We start from the raw sequence: 14,198 nt of genomic DNA on the forward strand, positions 1-14,198 counted from the left end.
ACAAATCACAGCAGGTTGAATTTGACTGACTGCAAGTAGCAGATGTACACCTAAAGCTGGCCATACACATAGATGTTAGATGTTGATTTGCTCCCAACTCTACCATAAACATGGAAGTACATCTCGGCTAAGGTTTTCTTAAAGGGTTTCTGTCAACAGAAAAATGGGTATTAACCTGGCTGACATTAGTGATGTGCTAATGTCAGCTGAACATAACTATATTAGTCCCATGTCACTATGTGCCACTGTTATTTAAAAAAAAGAACTTTTATAATATGCAAATGAGCCTCTAGGAGCAGGGGGGAGGTTGCACCTGCTCCTAGAGGCTCCGATTGCCCACCTCTTACCACGGCCTGCTACACTTGATTGACAGGGCCAGGCCAGCGTTGGTCTCCTCCTGCCGGCTCTGTCTGCCCGGGAAATCTCGCGCCTGCGCTGTCATGTTCGGTATTCGGCACAGGTGCAGTATGGGAAGGACGCTCGCCGGCTTCCTCACTACGCCGAATACGTCGCAGTGAGGAAACCGGCATTTCTTATTCGTGTTTTCTGTCATGTTTCTACCTACAGTGCAGTATATAGGAAAAAGCCTGAAAAATGCTATACTTGAAGCATGCTTCATTTTGAGAGAAACCTCCATGAACCCAAAAAGCGCAAAACTGCAGTAAACAGTGTTCGCAATAAGTTTCATAATTCTCTATTTAGTTACAACTAACACCTGGCTACTGCATTTTTGCAATTAAAAACATTATGGGAAAATTTAGCACCGTCTCTGTGCAATAAAACTGGCAGCAGACAGATACCAATTTAGGCGCTTTATGCAACAAATTTATTAAGAGGCTTTTGCCTCTTAAGGGGGTTGTGTCACAAAACATATTCTAAATTTTTTCCATATAGCGCCACCTGCTGTTTGTTCTTTTCCTTATACTTTATCCTTCTCACTGAGCTGGTCGCACATGCTCAGTTTAAATCTTCAACTGCTACCAGCCATATCTTCTGTTAGAAGCTGTGGCAGTTACAGGGAGACAGCTGCAGCAGAAAGGACACGCTACTTGAACAATCAGGCTGAAGATAATGTAGCAGAACAATTGGAACAGTGAATGTGGAGATCTCTGGACCCATGTGAGGTACAGGGCTGGTTCTAGTGTAATGTACTATATGATGTCTCATTTTCATTTTTTACATCAATCATGTTTGAAGCATTTACTTCAACACACCTTGCAATAAGACTGGAGTATGAGCACTGGTCTTAGTAAGTCTTCTCCCTCGGTGTGTTTTACACATAGGGTTAGATTTACTATTGGGAATACTGAGCCAGATTCACCTGTAAAATCTCTCTCTCGCTGAGTTCATTGGGGGACACAGGACCGTGGGTATAGCTGCTGCTGCCGCTAGGAGGCGACACTAGGCTAAAAAGTGTTAGCTCCTCCAATCGGCTATATCCCCTCCAGCCTGGAGAGAGCATATCAGTTTGTGCACAAGCGGTAGGAGGAAAAGAAATCAGAAATGAAATAACATAACAATAACCAGTGGGTCCGAATTCAAAACGGAGGACCCTACCAGTTAATTAACTGCAGTCACCTGCAGCACAATTAGAAACAAAAACAAAGGGTGGGAGCTGTGTCCCCCAATGAACTCGGCGAGAAAGATTTTACAGATAAGTCCATAAATATCTAATTTTCTCGCTTGTATCATTGGGGGACACAGCACCGTCCCAAAGCAGTCTACGGGGAGGGAGAAACCACATTCCCATGGAAGTCACAGCTGCGGGAGTCTAAGACACCGCAGCCCGCAAGACCTTGCGGCCCAGAGCGGCGTCTGCCGATGCAAAGGTATGCACCTAGTAGAACTGTCATGCCCTGCTCGGACTACGTGCGGAGGTCTGCCAGATTAGCAGCACGTGTCTAGTCTTTTGTTTTGTTTTGGAGTCGAGCTAGATCCGCCTCTCTTCAGGTGCACTGGGTGGGGTTGTTGGTTTAAATTACACCCACTCCCAGTGTTCCGTGCGGGTTATAGCTTCTGTCTGGCTCTGTGGAAGTAAGGAAGGAAGGATTGGCTGTTCCTGCTCAGAAAAGATAAGTTGGTTGCCGTTTTTTTTGTTGTTAGCTGTTTAGGCTGTTAGAGAGACACCTGTCCCCTCCAGGTTCTGAGGGAGCAGGCTGACTCTATTCCCCTTCACCATCTTAGGGATTTTAGGGTATTTTCAGCCCAGGCACGAGGACACGTTATTCCCACCTTAAGGGTCTGAACGTGGGCATAGCAGTATAGGGAGAGCTGGTAGGGATTTGTCAGGAGGTGACCCTGATCCCCAGCTTCTTGCCTAGATACTTGGTTGTTTATTTTTCTATGTATCTGATATCCTGTCCGCCGTGACAAGAACTTGGTGTGCAATGAAGACCAGGTTGCAGCTTTACACAACTGTAAAGTGAAAGCCTGGTGGAAACGGGCCCAAGAAGCACCCACAGCCGTGGTTGAATGAGCCGGGATACGGAGGGGCGGAGCCTTGCCCCAGGAGCAGAGTGCCTCGGCAATGGTCAAGAAGATCCACCTGGTAATCGTTACTTTGGAGGCTGCCAAACACTTGTGAGGACCCTCAGGAATAACAAACAGTGAGTCGGTACGCCAAAGCGACTCTGAAGCGGATAAATAAATCCACAGGGCACGAACCACATCCAGCTGGAGAAAGGCCCGTTCCATAGGATGTAAAGGCGAGGGACAAAATGAGGGGAGAACGATGTCCTCATTGACAGGAGACTACCTTCAGAAGAAAGGAAGGCACAGGGAGAAGCAGCGCCTTATCTTGGTGCAGAATAAGAAAGGGCTCCCTACAGGAGAGCGCCACCAATTCCAACAGACGTCTGATGGAGGTGACCACCACCAGAAAGGCCCCTTTCCAGGAAAGAAGGCGGAGAGAAACTGTGTCAAGAGGCTCAAAGGGAGCTGATTGGAGAGAACCAAGCACAAGGTTCAAATCCCAACAGGGTAAAAGGGGGGGGGGGGCGGGGGGGACGATAAGGAGGGACAGTGTGAGCCACCCCTTGGAGAAAGGTCTTAACTAGGGCCTTTTGCGCCAGAGATCGCTGAAAAAAGATTGAAAGTGCCGACACCTGCCCCTTTAAGGAACTAAGACCCAGACCCAAATCCACACCCATTTGCAAAAAGGAGAGGACTGTGGGAAGGAATAAACGAAGTGAAGAGAGGCGACATTCCGCACAGAAGCGCAGAAAAGACTTCCAAGTCCTGTGATATATCTTGGATGACGTCGGCTTCCTGGCCTTAATCATGGTGCAAATTACTCCATCGGAGAAACCCCGCCGCTTCAGAATGGCGGTTTCAATAGCCATGCTGTCAAACGTAGCGATTCTAAATGCTGGTGGGAGCCGGGACCCTGAGCGTAAAGGATCAGATCGGTGTACCAGGCTCGGCGCAGCCAATCCAGGGTGATGAGAATAATCTGGATGCCCTCCCTCTTGATCCTGCGAAGGACAGGGAGAAAGACGTACAGGAGGGAAAAGCTGTCCTATGGGGGCACCAGTGCGTCTACTGTGCATGCCCGGGGATCTCTTGTCCGCAAGATGAAGGTGGAAATCTTGTGGTTGATCCTGGATGACATCAGATCCAAGTGTAGACGGCCCCAACGGAGACAGATGGAGACCACTTGCCTGGGTCCACAGTCTTCCAGCTGAAGAAGTCCGCCGTCCAAATTTCCACTCCTGGAATGCATACTGCTGATAGCGCTGGTACATGTTTCTCCGCCCACTTTAGAATTTTGGCCGACTCTGCCATCACCACCCGACTGCGGGTTCCCCCTGGCGAATGATGTATGCCATCGCTGTGGCATTGTCCGACTTGATCCGGACCGACAGTCCCCTAAGGAGAGGAGTCCAATGAAGCAGGGACAAATGAATGGCCTGAAGTTCCAGGATGTTGATGGGCAGTCTGGATTCCAACAGAGACCATTTGCCTTGGACTGTCCCAGGTGGGAAGATTCCGCCCCATCCGAGGAGGCTGGCATCGGTGGTAATGACTGACCATGAGACCAGGAGAAAGGATTTGCCGGAGACGAGAGCCACCACCTGAGTTCCAACCGCACCTGCAGAGGAAGGGCGATGGTATGGTCCAAGGAACTCTGTATCTTGTTCCAGGATGACAAAATTGTCCGCTGGAGAGGACGAGTGTGAAATTCCGCAAACGGAAGCGCCTCAAAAGGAAGATACCATCGTTCCCAAAACTCGCATGCAAAACCGGATCGACGGACGTCTGCGCCGGATGAGAAGACGAATAGACCGCTGAAGGGATAACTGCTTGTCCGAGGGGAGGCAGACTGTCGCCGCGGCCATGTCGCGAAACATACAGAGGAAAGTAATCCACCTTGTGGGATGCAGTGCTGACTTCTGGAAGTTCACCAGCCAGCCGAAATGTGCCAGGGTGATGAGTAAACTGTCCTCGCTCTGACCAAAGGTCGCAGCCTTGACAAGGATGTCGTCCAGATAGTGGATCAGGACGATGCACCTGGAATGGAGAAGGGTTAGTAAAGGAGCGAGCACTTTCGTAAACACTCGCGGTGCTGTTGCTAGGCAGAAGGGTAGAGCCACAAACTGATAGTGGTGAGACCACCGCAAAGCGAAGAAAACACTGGTGCGCGGGAGCAATGGGAATGTGAAGGTACGTGTCCTGAATGTCCACCAAGGAAAGGAACTCACCCCGTTCCAGAGAGGCAACCATGGAGCGGAGAGACTCCATCCTGAAGTGCTGGACCTTGACAAACCGGTTCAGCAACTTGAGGTCTAAAACCTCAGCCCAAACTCAGTCTCTGGTCAGCTGGGAAAGGAAGAATCGGTCCGGCGGGGTGGAGGTCAACTCGATCTTGTAACCTAAGGTTACTGTCTCAAAAACCCATTCGTCGAAAATGTGGGACTGCCAAATTTCCTGGAAAAGGAGGAGAGGGCGGGGGCTCCCCTTCATGGTGAAGATTGTCTATTGGCCTGGGCGCGGGAGGGTTGTGCCCGCGGGCGCCAGGCTGGTTGGGGTTTAAAGGACAGCTTTCTCTTCGGCTCTTGATTTGAAAACCCTGGGTGGCGCCCCTGTCGATGGGAGTGTGTCAGAGAAGCGTAGAAAAAAGTGCAAATGGGAGCTCGAGGGCCTGGAGTGAACTGATTGCTTGGCCTTGCCCTGTGGGGGGGTGGGTACTTTTACAGGCCGTGGCCTCAGAGATGATCTCGTCCAACTGAGTACCGAACAGACGAAAACCTGAAAAGGGAAGCCCCGTAAGGGAGCGCTTTGACGAGAAGTCTGCAGCCAAGACGTTAAGCGACAGCTAACGCTGTAATGGCGACCGTGGACGCGGACATTCGGGCAACAAGAGTGCCCGTGTCCAAACAGGCTTCGCAGAGGTACTTCCCCGCCTGAGAGATCTGGAGGGCCAAAGACTGGAGGTCCGCCGGGGGAAGATCAGCCACAATGTCCTGGTGCAGGGGATTAGCCTATTCAGAGACAGCCTTAGCCACCCACGCTGAGGCAAAAATGGGAAGAAGCACGGAGCCAGCTGCCGCAAAGGCGGACTTAGTAAAAGACTATAGGAGGCGATCCACGGGGTCCTGAAGGGACGTCCCATCGGCAACGGGGATAGCGATATGCTTAGCAAGACACGCGACCTGCAGATCCACTTTGGGCAGGTATGACCATTTCGCAACCAAGTCTGGCGGAAAGGGGTATAACAGATCAAAGCGCTTAGAAGCGTTGAGACGACAATATGGATGGTCCCATACCTTGGTAATGATAACCGAAAAATCGCCATGCAAGAAAGGCCTTAGGGGCTTGTCTCGAGCGGAGAAACAAAACTCCCGGGCAGCTAGACGAAGGAGAGTCGTCCTGAACCTGACCAGGCTATCTACCATGGAAGCAATCTTAGAAGATTGTTCCTGATCTATATCAGAGTCTGAATCAAGTACCTCCCCTGCGGACAGTATCTCGCCTGGGAGGGAGGACATGTCCGAGAGTCTTTTTCTTCTTAAGGGAGCTGGACTGGGAGGGAAGCCGACCCGGGCCATGGTCCCCAGGAGAACAGGGAGGCCAGGCAGCTCTGTTCCCCCAACTTGAAAAGGGAATTAAATAAAAAAAAAAAATAGCAGAATTGACCCTGTAGAGCAGGGAGGTCTGCCTCCTACAACACTAAGATAAAAACTGATACTCTCTCTCTAGGCTGGAGGGGATATAGCCGGCGGAAGGAGCTAACACTTTTTAGCCTAGTGTCGCCTCCTAGCAGCAATGTCCACGGTCCTGTGTCCCCCAATGATATGAGCGAGAAATATAGCACAGGCTGTGTACCACATTCATTACTTATTATTCAATGGCCAACCATGAATAGATAGGGAGACGTAGCGACAGAGGGAATGTGGCTTAATATGCACCAAAATTCAGATGCAAGATTGTAGCACAAAGTAGACCACCCCCATCAGCGGTAAAAACTTAGACTAGATTATCAAAGGTGCGCCAAATTTATCATCCATCATCAGCCCCTGTGATAAAATTTTCTAGTGTGTAGACTAGTTTTGCACTGCAATCTGGCCCATGTTTTTCTGTGAGCATTTTAGCCATTTTTCACTGCTTTTTGTATGTGGCCATACCTATAAATTATATAGAGCATTGTGAAATGCACTACATTTGTTGTTTTGGGGCACTTCTGCATCGTGGTTGAGTGTTTTTAGCATTTTGCTCATTTTTAATATGCAAAATGCGCTTTCCTTAGGCTTCTCTATAGGACTTTAAGAACACCAGCAAAAAACATATGTTTATGTATTACAAGTAAAAAAATGGCATTATAAATCCTGGAAAAAGCCCATGTGAAGGAGGTCTAATAATGCTGACTCCTACGGAGCGGAATGGTTTCAACATACATTGTTCAATGGGCATATGATGCTAGCACAATGCTTAGTTTAATATGCTATGTTATTTAATAAATTAGGGTACAAGGAATAAATATTAGATTCATGTACTGTACCTGGTCAACGTCATGCTGGATAAGTTGGATGAAAAAGAGTGACTCTGTATAGAATTGTTTCTTAGGGACAACAATGCATCTTCTACGTAATCCATTGATGATACTGAAGAATCCATGATCCAAATCACCTGTGTAAAATGGGAAAAAAAGAAAAAAAAGACAAGTATGTCCATACCCAAAAATTCTAAGATCGCCAAAAAAAGAGACAAAAAAAAATCAGTGACTGCTAATCACACAAAATAACATTATAACTCTAAGGCGTTGTGCACACGAGCTATGTATTTTTCGGTCCCCAAAAATGGATCCGCAAAAAATCCGGATGACGTCTGTGTGCATTCCGTATTCTGGCCCCTAATAGAACAGTACGATCTTTTTCGGTTACGCGGACAATAACAGGACATATTCTATTTTTTTGCAGAACATAAATACGGAAACGGAATGCACACTAAGTACTTTCAGTTTTTTTTGCGGACCCATTGAAATAAATGGTTTCATATACGGTCCGCAATAATACCGGAATGGACACGGAAAGAAAATATGTTCGTGTGCATGAGCCCTAAGGGGGAGATTTATCATTCCCATTACGCCTGAAAAGTGAAGTTAAAAAGACACAGGTGCAACTTTTTAAAAAAATTGTCTCATCTCCCCTTTTCCGCCATCCTTGTCACTTTTGAAAAAAGGGGTATGGCAAAGCCGCTGACGGGGCGTGGCGGGAGGCGGTGACAAATTTATCTTCATTTACTTCAGTTTTCTGGTGTACATGAAGACAGAAATCAATGGCAGCTCTGAGCTGTTGTAGATTTCTGGTTAGGCGCACGGACTGCAGGAGGATGAGACGTACGACTCGTCATATATTAGGTGCATCCTCCGGCAGCGCAGGGGATATGAAGACCGGAGCAGAAAGCATCAGTATTGATAAATCTCGACCATAGTATTTAATTTAGTACCACAAAATTTAAAAATGGGAGAAAACCTGATCAGAGGTCAAGTTCTCAGAGTTCTCCAGAGACGCCTTCATTGTGATATCAAAGGTGTTGAATAGAGACTGCGCTGCGTCGATCACCACCTGACTGGAGGTATTAACATCCAATGAGCCCGACAGCTGCCCCCCGAGAGTCAGCAGAAGATCACTAGCGTTGACCTAAAACAAATAGCAAGATAATTAATGGTTTATAATCTGCTCAGAGTAGAGGGGCTCCTACAGTAAATATAAAAATGGGGCCCCAATGCTAATGTGGGCCAATTGCACCACTACTCTGGTACCAGTTCAATGTAGATCCCTGAAGTGCATATGTATGAGTTTTTGACATGCAGAATCCACATGGTACAGTAGCTGCACTGTTTGAGGTGAGTGTGGCATGTAGTTAGCTTTGAGAGGTCTGTGCTTTAGGACTCGGGCTCAGTCAGACACTGTATGTGTGAAGTTGTTTCCCCTACAGGTAATGATTCTATGGGCAAGTCCACCGTACATGTTGAGTCCCACAGAGTATGTCACCCTTTTTATTCTGTCCATTTCTGACAGAGAAAAACCCCATATGCTACTGTTAAAAAAAAAAATAAAAAAAAATTAATAAATAAAAATCGGACCTCTATAGCAGTCATTGGGATGGATATGCTGTGGATTTACTGCTACGGGTTTGTATGCAAATGTCATTCACATGCTGGCAAAAAAAAATCTGCAGAGTAAATTGACCTGTGTTGCGAATTTGAAATCTGCAGCATGACAAATTATGCTGCAGCGTTTCACTGTGGATTTCTCCCTTTTGCAATGCACAGGGTGAAATTCGCAGCAAAATCCACAAAAAATCTGCATATAACCCACACAGATTTTGCTGCAGATTTATTGCCGATTTAGCCACTAGTTCACAGAAAATTAAGTCCTGTGTGGACGTACCCTAATACAACTATGTGCATGAGTCCTGGACGTATGCAGTAGCTTCAACAGGTTTCTACCTGCAGATCTGTAATACAATCCAGAGTAATGTTGTCCAAGACGAACCTTAGCATATGCATTTACCTGAGTCTCTGGTGACAACAGATTACTGGTGTTGATTAGCTGTGCCAGGATATCCGAAGCCTTTGATACAAGTGCCGCATCCCAGATGTCTGGCGCTACTTTCCCCAGCTCAGCTACGATGTCTGAAGTGATCTATAAATTAGAAGGTAATGAAAGCACAATTAACTTGTTATGTTACCAGTGGCGTGCCCGGGAGGGACACACACGCAACCCCACAATAAAAAAGTTCCGGGGGAAAAAATAAGGTGATGCAAAGAAACAAAATGTTTTTCCAATAGGAAACTCTAAAAACAAAACCCATAAAACTTTTTATTTTTATTTTTATTATAATTCCAGCCATTTGGAATTTTTCTCCCGCTTCCCACTACATTGTATGCTACTGTAAATGGTGCCATTAAAAAATACAACTTGTCCAGCAAAAAACAAGCCCGCATGTGGCTGGGTGAATGGAAAAATAGAACACCTTATTGCTTTGCGAAGTATGGGGATTTAAAACAAATGAAAAAATAATAATGAAAATGTCCTGGTTATTAAAGGGGTCCTCTCACTTCAGCAAAAGGCATTTATCATGTAGACAAAGTTAAAGGAGTTGTCCCACGAAAAACATTCTACAGTTTTCAAACCAGCATCTGGCTCTGAATACTTTTGTAATTGCATGTAATAAAAAACTGCATAGCCAATGAGTTATTCAATATATATCTGTATAGCTCCACCTGCTGTTTTTTTTCTTATTTCTTTGTCCTGCTCACTGAGGTGGTCGCACATGCTCAGTTTCATCCTCAAACTGCCTCCTGAGTTGTGATAGGGAGAGCATGGACACGCCCCCTTAGATGCAGCAGAAAAGACACTCCCCTTGAGCTGCCAGTTTGATATACATCTAGCAGAGCAATGAATGGGGAGATCTCTGGATCCATGTGAGGGGTCCAAGGCTGGTTCTAGCTTTGTTAGAAAGAGATTGTCATGAACTATATGATGTCTGATTTTCATTTTTTACATTAGTCATGGGATAACCCCTTTAATATAAGGCACTTTCTAATGTATTGTGATTGTCCATATTGCCTCCTTTGCTGGCTTGATTCATTTTTCTATAACATTATACGTTGCTCGTTTCCATGGTTACGACCACCCTGCAATCCAGCAGTGGTGGCCACACTTGCACAGTATAGGAAAAAGCAACTGTCTATGCACACTCCAATGGTCTTGGCCACCGGAGAGGCCAGCGCTTTTTCCTACAGTGTGCAAGCACGGCCATCGCTGCTTAATTGCAGGGTGGTCATAACCATGGACACAAGCAGTGTATAATGGAAAAATTAATCCAGTCAGCAAAGGAAGCAATATGGATAAATCACAGTACATTATTAACTTTCTCTACATGATAAATGCCATTTGCTGAAGTGACACAATCCCTTTAAGGGGTTAAATACGAGGTGAAGATATTTTATGTAGCAGTATAACAATTTATGTATAATGTCTAACCTGTTTTGCACTATCAAGCGTTATATTATTAAGGGTCTCCTGCTGGATAGGTGTGATGACATTCAGGTCCGGGGGAGAAACCATAGCATTTTGCACTGGTTTTGTCACAGTCGGTTTTTTGGTGGTGGTCTTTTTTGTGAAAAAACAGACTCCCCACAAACATAAAGCACGCCCCTGAAGGAAAAGAAAACTATAATTATAATTCATTCCTTTATGAATACTTAGATTCTTGTACAATAGCATATGAGTAAACATGGGTGTATGTGGATAGGCAATGTATACATTCTATAGAATACCTAAAGTATTTAGCCAAAGTATGAAATGTCTGTGTTATTTCAGGCTTTTATATACTTTGCCCAGGCATTATATAGAATGAAGAGTATGAAATGTTATAGAGGACCTCTCACCGCTCCTGACAGGCCTGTTTTAATAGCTTTATACATTCCCCATGTAACAACAATTCTGGAACATCTATTCTTATGGCTCTGTGTTGTGCCATTCGTTTATTATTTCTACTAGGAGTTATGAATGAATTGCTGGCAGTCTGCAGTAAGGGTACAGAGGGGTGATCACCAGTTGGGGGCGTGTCCCTGCACAGACTCACTCTATCTAATCAGTGCTGCAATTTTCAGACTGTGCAGAGACGCACCCCAACTGGTTACCCCCTCTGTACCCTTACTGCAGACTGCCAGCAATTCATTCATAACTTCTAGTAGAAATAATAAAGGAATGGCACAACATAGAGCCATAAGAATAGATGCTCCAGAATCGTTATTACATGGGGAATGCTATTAAAACAGGAATGTCAGGAGAGGTGAAAGGTCCTCTTTAAGAAAGCTTTATTGATGTTAAAATATGAAAGAAATGCAAAACAGGATATTTTTTTTGTGCTTACCTGTAAAATCCTTTTCTCATTGAGAGACACAGGAGACCATGGGTATAGCTGCTGCCACTAGGTGGCGACACTAAACTGAAAAGTGTTAGCTCTTCCTTTCAGCTATACCCCTCCTGCAGACACTGAGCTAACCAGTTTTTACGAAAGCAGAAGGAGCAGCCATGAGAAGCCAACAGAAAAAAATAGTTAGGGCTCTTGCACACAAGCGTGTTTCCCCCATGCTGTGGACCACAAATAGTGGTCCGTAATGCAAGGGCGCCGCGAATGTGGATCCACTGATTTGAATGCAGTGCGGAGGCATGAACCAAAATCCCATGGAAGCGATTCATAGCACCTCTGTGGGCTTCCGCTCCGTGCTTCCGTTCCATTCCATATCTTGAGGATTGCGGACCTATTCAAGTCAATGGGCCAACATGTATGATATGCAGTACACTTGGCTGGTGCTCGTATACTGCGGACCTGCTGTTTGCGGTCTGCAATACGGGCATGGAGCACAGACGTGTGCATGAGCCCTAAGAAAGAAAGCTGGAGTTGGGTCAGACGCAAGAACAGGTGGGAACCATCCAGCAATGTAGTTACGGGGTGGGAGCTGTGTCCCCCAGTGAACTCAGTGAGAAAAGGATTTTATAGGTAAGCACAAAAAATCCTATTTTCCCACTTGTATCATTGGGGGACACAGAAGACCATGGGGTGTTCTAAAGCAGTACCATGGGGAGGGAACAAAAGACCAGAATAAACCTAAGTCTGGCCAGAAGGTCCCACATGGAAATGTGGGGGAAGGATGCATGGGAACTAACCCTAACCCTGAATAGAACAGGAAGAACACAGAACAGAAAGGCCAACCATAGAGAGAGTGTCGAATACATAGAGTCTGAGGCTGGGCAGAAGAAAGAATAGACCAGAGAAACTAAGCCAAGGGCTTAGGAGACTTCAGAAGAAGGACAAGCATGAAGACAAGTCAACCACCATAACAAACGGAGAGACTATGGAACAGGCATGGCCAACCTGTGGCTCTCCAGCTGTTGTAAAACTACAATTCCCACTATGTCCTGCTTTAGGCTGATAGCAGTTGGCAGTCTGGGCATGCTGGGAGTTGTAGTTTTGCAACATCTGGAGAGCCTCAGGTTGGCCATCCCTGCTATAGAAGATGAAGGAGTCAACAACTGTGACAATATAGAATGAGAAGAAATAAAAAAGAAGTCTGTGAAGACTGGCGATAGGAGCAGCGCAGAAAGAAGCCAAGGAGACCAACTCTATGGAATACTGATTGGAAGGAGACCGACTGAAAATAATGTCCGGGAATGCTCATCAGGATATCAAGGACTGCAGAACTGCTGCTGTGGCTGCTCTCGTCTCCCATGGGGACAAAAAAGTAGGGGGGACACAGAAAACTAGATTTTAGATTTTTGTACTGTAAAATCTGTTTCTCATCCGTCTCATTGGGGGACTCAGGCTATAGCTGTATATGTATATGGGTACAGTTGTTGCTGCTAGGAGGCGGACACTAAGCACACAAAGTGTAAGCTCGTCCCTCTTCAGTTATATGCCTCCCTGCAGGGACCAAGCTAATCAGCTTAGTGAAAAAGCAGTAGGAGAAGCCAGACATAAGAAAAATCACATTATGTGCAAACCCAGAACCACACAGGCCCGAAAAGAACCATAAACAAAAAACTGGGTGGGAGCTGTGTCCCCCAATGAACGGAAGAGAAATAGATTTTACAGCGAGTACAAAAATCTAGTTTTCTCATACGTCTCATTGGGGGACACAGGCATTGACCCTGGGACGTTCCAGAGCAGTCCCTGAGGGTGGGCTTAACTACAACCCCCCTGCCAATCAGAGAACAGCTGTTTGCAAAACTCTATACCCCAAAGGCAACCGACAGAACAAAGCCGCAAGTTCCAACATGGATAGAAGTAATTGCAACCCAAAAAAGCCACCTTATAAAACAAGAAGCGCAGCGACATCTGCTGCAAAGGCTCAAACGGAGAAGATTGGAGAGCGTTGAGCACTAGATTAAGATCCCCAGGATCCAATGGAGGACGGAAGGGGGCGCAGCATGCGCCACCCCCTGCAGAAAAGTCAGAACCTCCAAAAGCAAAGCTAAATTTTGCTGAAAAAGAATGGAGAGAGCCGACACTTGCCCTTTGAGAGAGCTGAGAGCCAGCCCCAAGTCCATGCCCGACTGCAGAAAAACCAAAAGTCGCGGCAAAGAAAAACAAACGGGAGACAGCTGTCTCCGCACGCACCAACTAAATTAGGACTTCTCAGTCCAGTGGTAGATTCTGGCTTCCTGGCACGAATCATAGTCTGGACCACTGCATCCGAAAAACCCTGAGCCTTCAGTACAGCGGCTTCAACAATGCTGTTAAATGTAGCGACCCTAAATTTGGGTGGAAGATTGGCCCCTGCGACAGCAAGTCCTCTTGAAGAGGAAGACGCCAAGGTTCGTTGGTGAGAAGTGCGACTAGGGATGCGTGCCACCCCCTGCGCAGCCAATCTGGGGCCAAGAGAATGATGGGCAGTCCCTCGGACCTGATCTTCCTGAGAAGCCGCTGAATGAGCGTAGGAGGCGGGAACACGTAAGGAAACGTGAACCGACTCCACGGGATCACCAGTGCATCGCATGCCAGGGCCCTGGGGTCCCTTGACCGTGCAACGAAGTCCTCGACCTTGTTGTTGAACCGTGAAGCCATGAGATCCACATCTGGCTGACCCCACCTCTCGCAGATGTCCCGAAAGACCTGCGGGCGAAGAGCCCACTTGCCTGGATCGAAATGCTCCTGGCTGAGAAAGTCTGCAATCCATTTGTCTA

At 46.6% G+C, this 14,198-nt stretch overlaps 1 protein-coding gene across 1 annotated transcript in view; it reads right to left on the bottom strand.

Annotated features, from left to right (window-relative positions):
• LOC122920118 (polycystic kidney disease protein 1-like 3) overlaps positions 1–10,574 on the bottom strand; it is a 50,348-nt gene extending 39,774 nt beyond the window's left edge. Inside the window, exons 1-8 of the mRNA XM_044269328.1 lie at positions 10,491–10,574; positions 9,015–9,146; positions 7,971–8,138; positions 6,998–7,125; positions 4,390–4,509; positions 3,352–3,473; positions 2,756–2,886; positions 67–149 (exon numbers count right to left, since the gene is read on the bottom strand). Coding sequence (XP_044125263.1) covers positions 67–149; positions 2,756–2,886; positions 3,352–3,473; positions 4,390–4,509; positions 6,998–7,125; positions 7,971–8,138; positions 9,015–9,146; positions 10,491–10,574 — 968 coding nt within the window. The remainder of the gene's footprint in view (positions 1–66; positions 150–2,755; positions 2,887–3,351; positions 3,474–4,389; positions 4,510–6,997; positions 7,126–7,970; positions 8,139–9,014; positions 9,147–10,490) is intronic.
• Positions 10,575–14,198: the final 3,624 nt, after the last annotated feature.

Source organism: Bufo gargarizans, chromosome 10 (genome assembly GCF_014858855.1).
Source record: "Bufo gargarizans isolate SCDJY-AF-19 chromosome 10, ASM1485885v1, whole genome shotgun sequence".
NCBI lineage: Eukaryota > Metazoa > Chordata > Amphibia > Anura > Bufonidae > Bufo > Bufo gargarizans.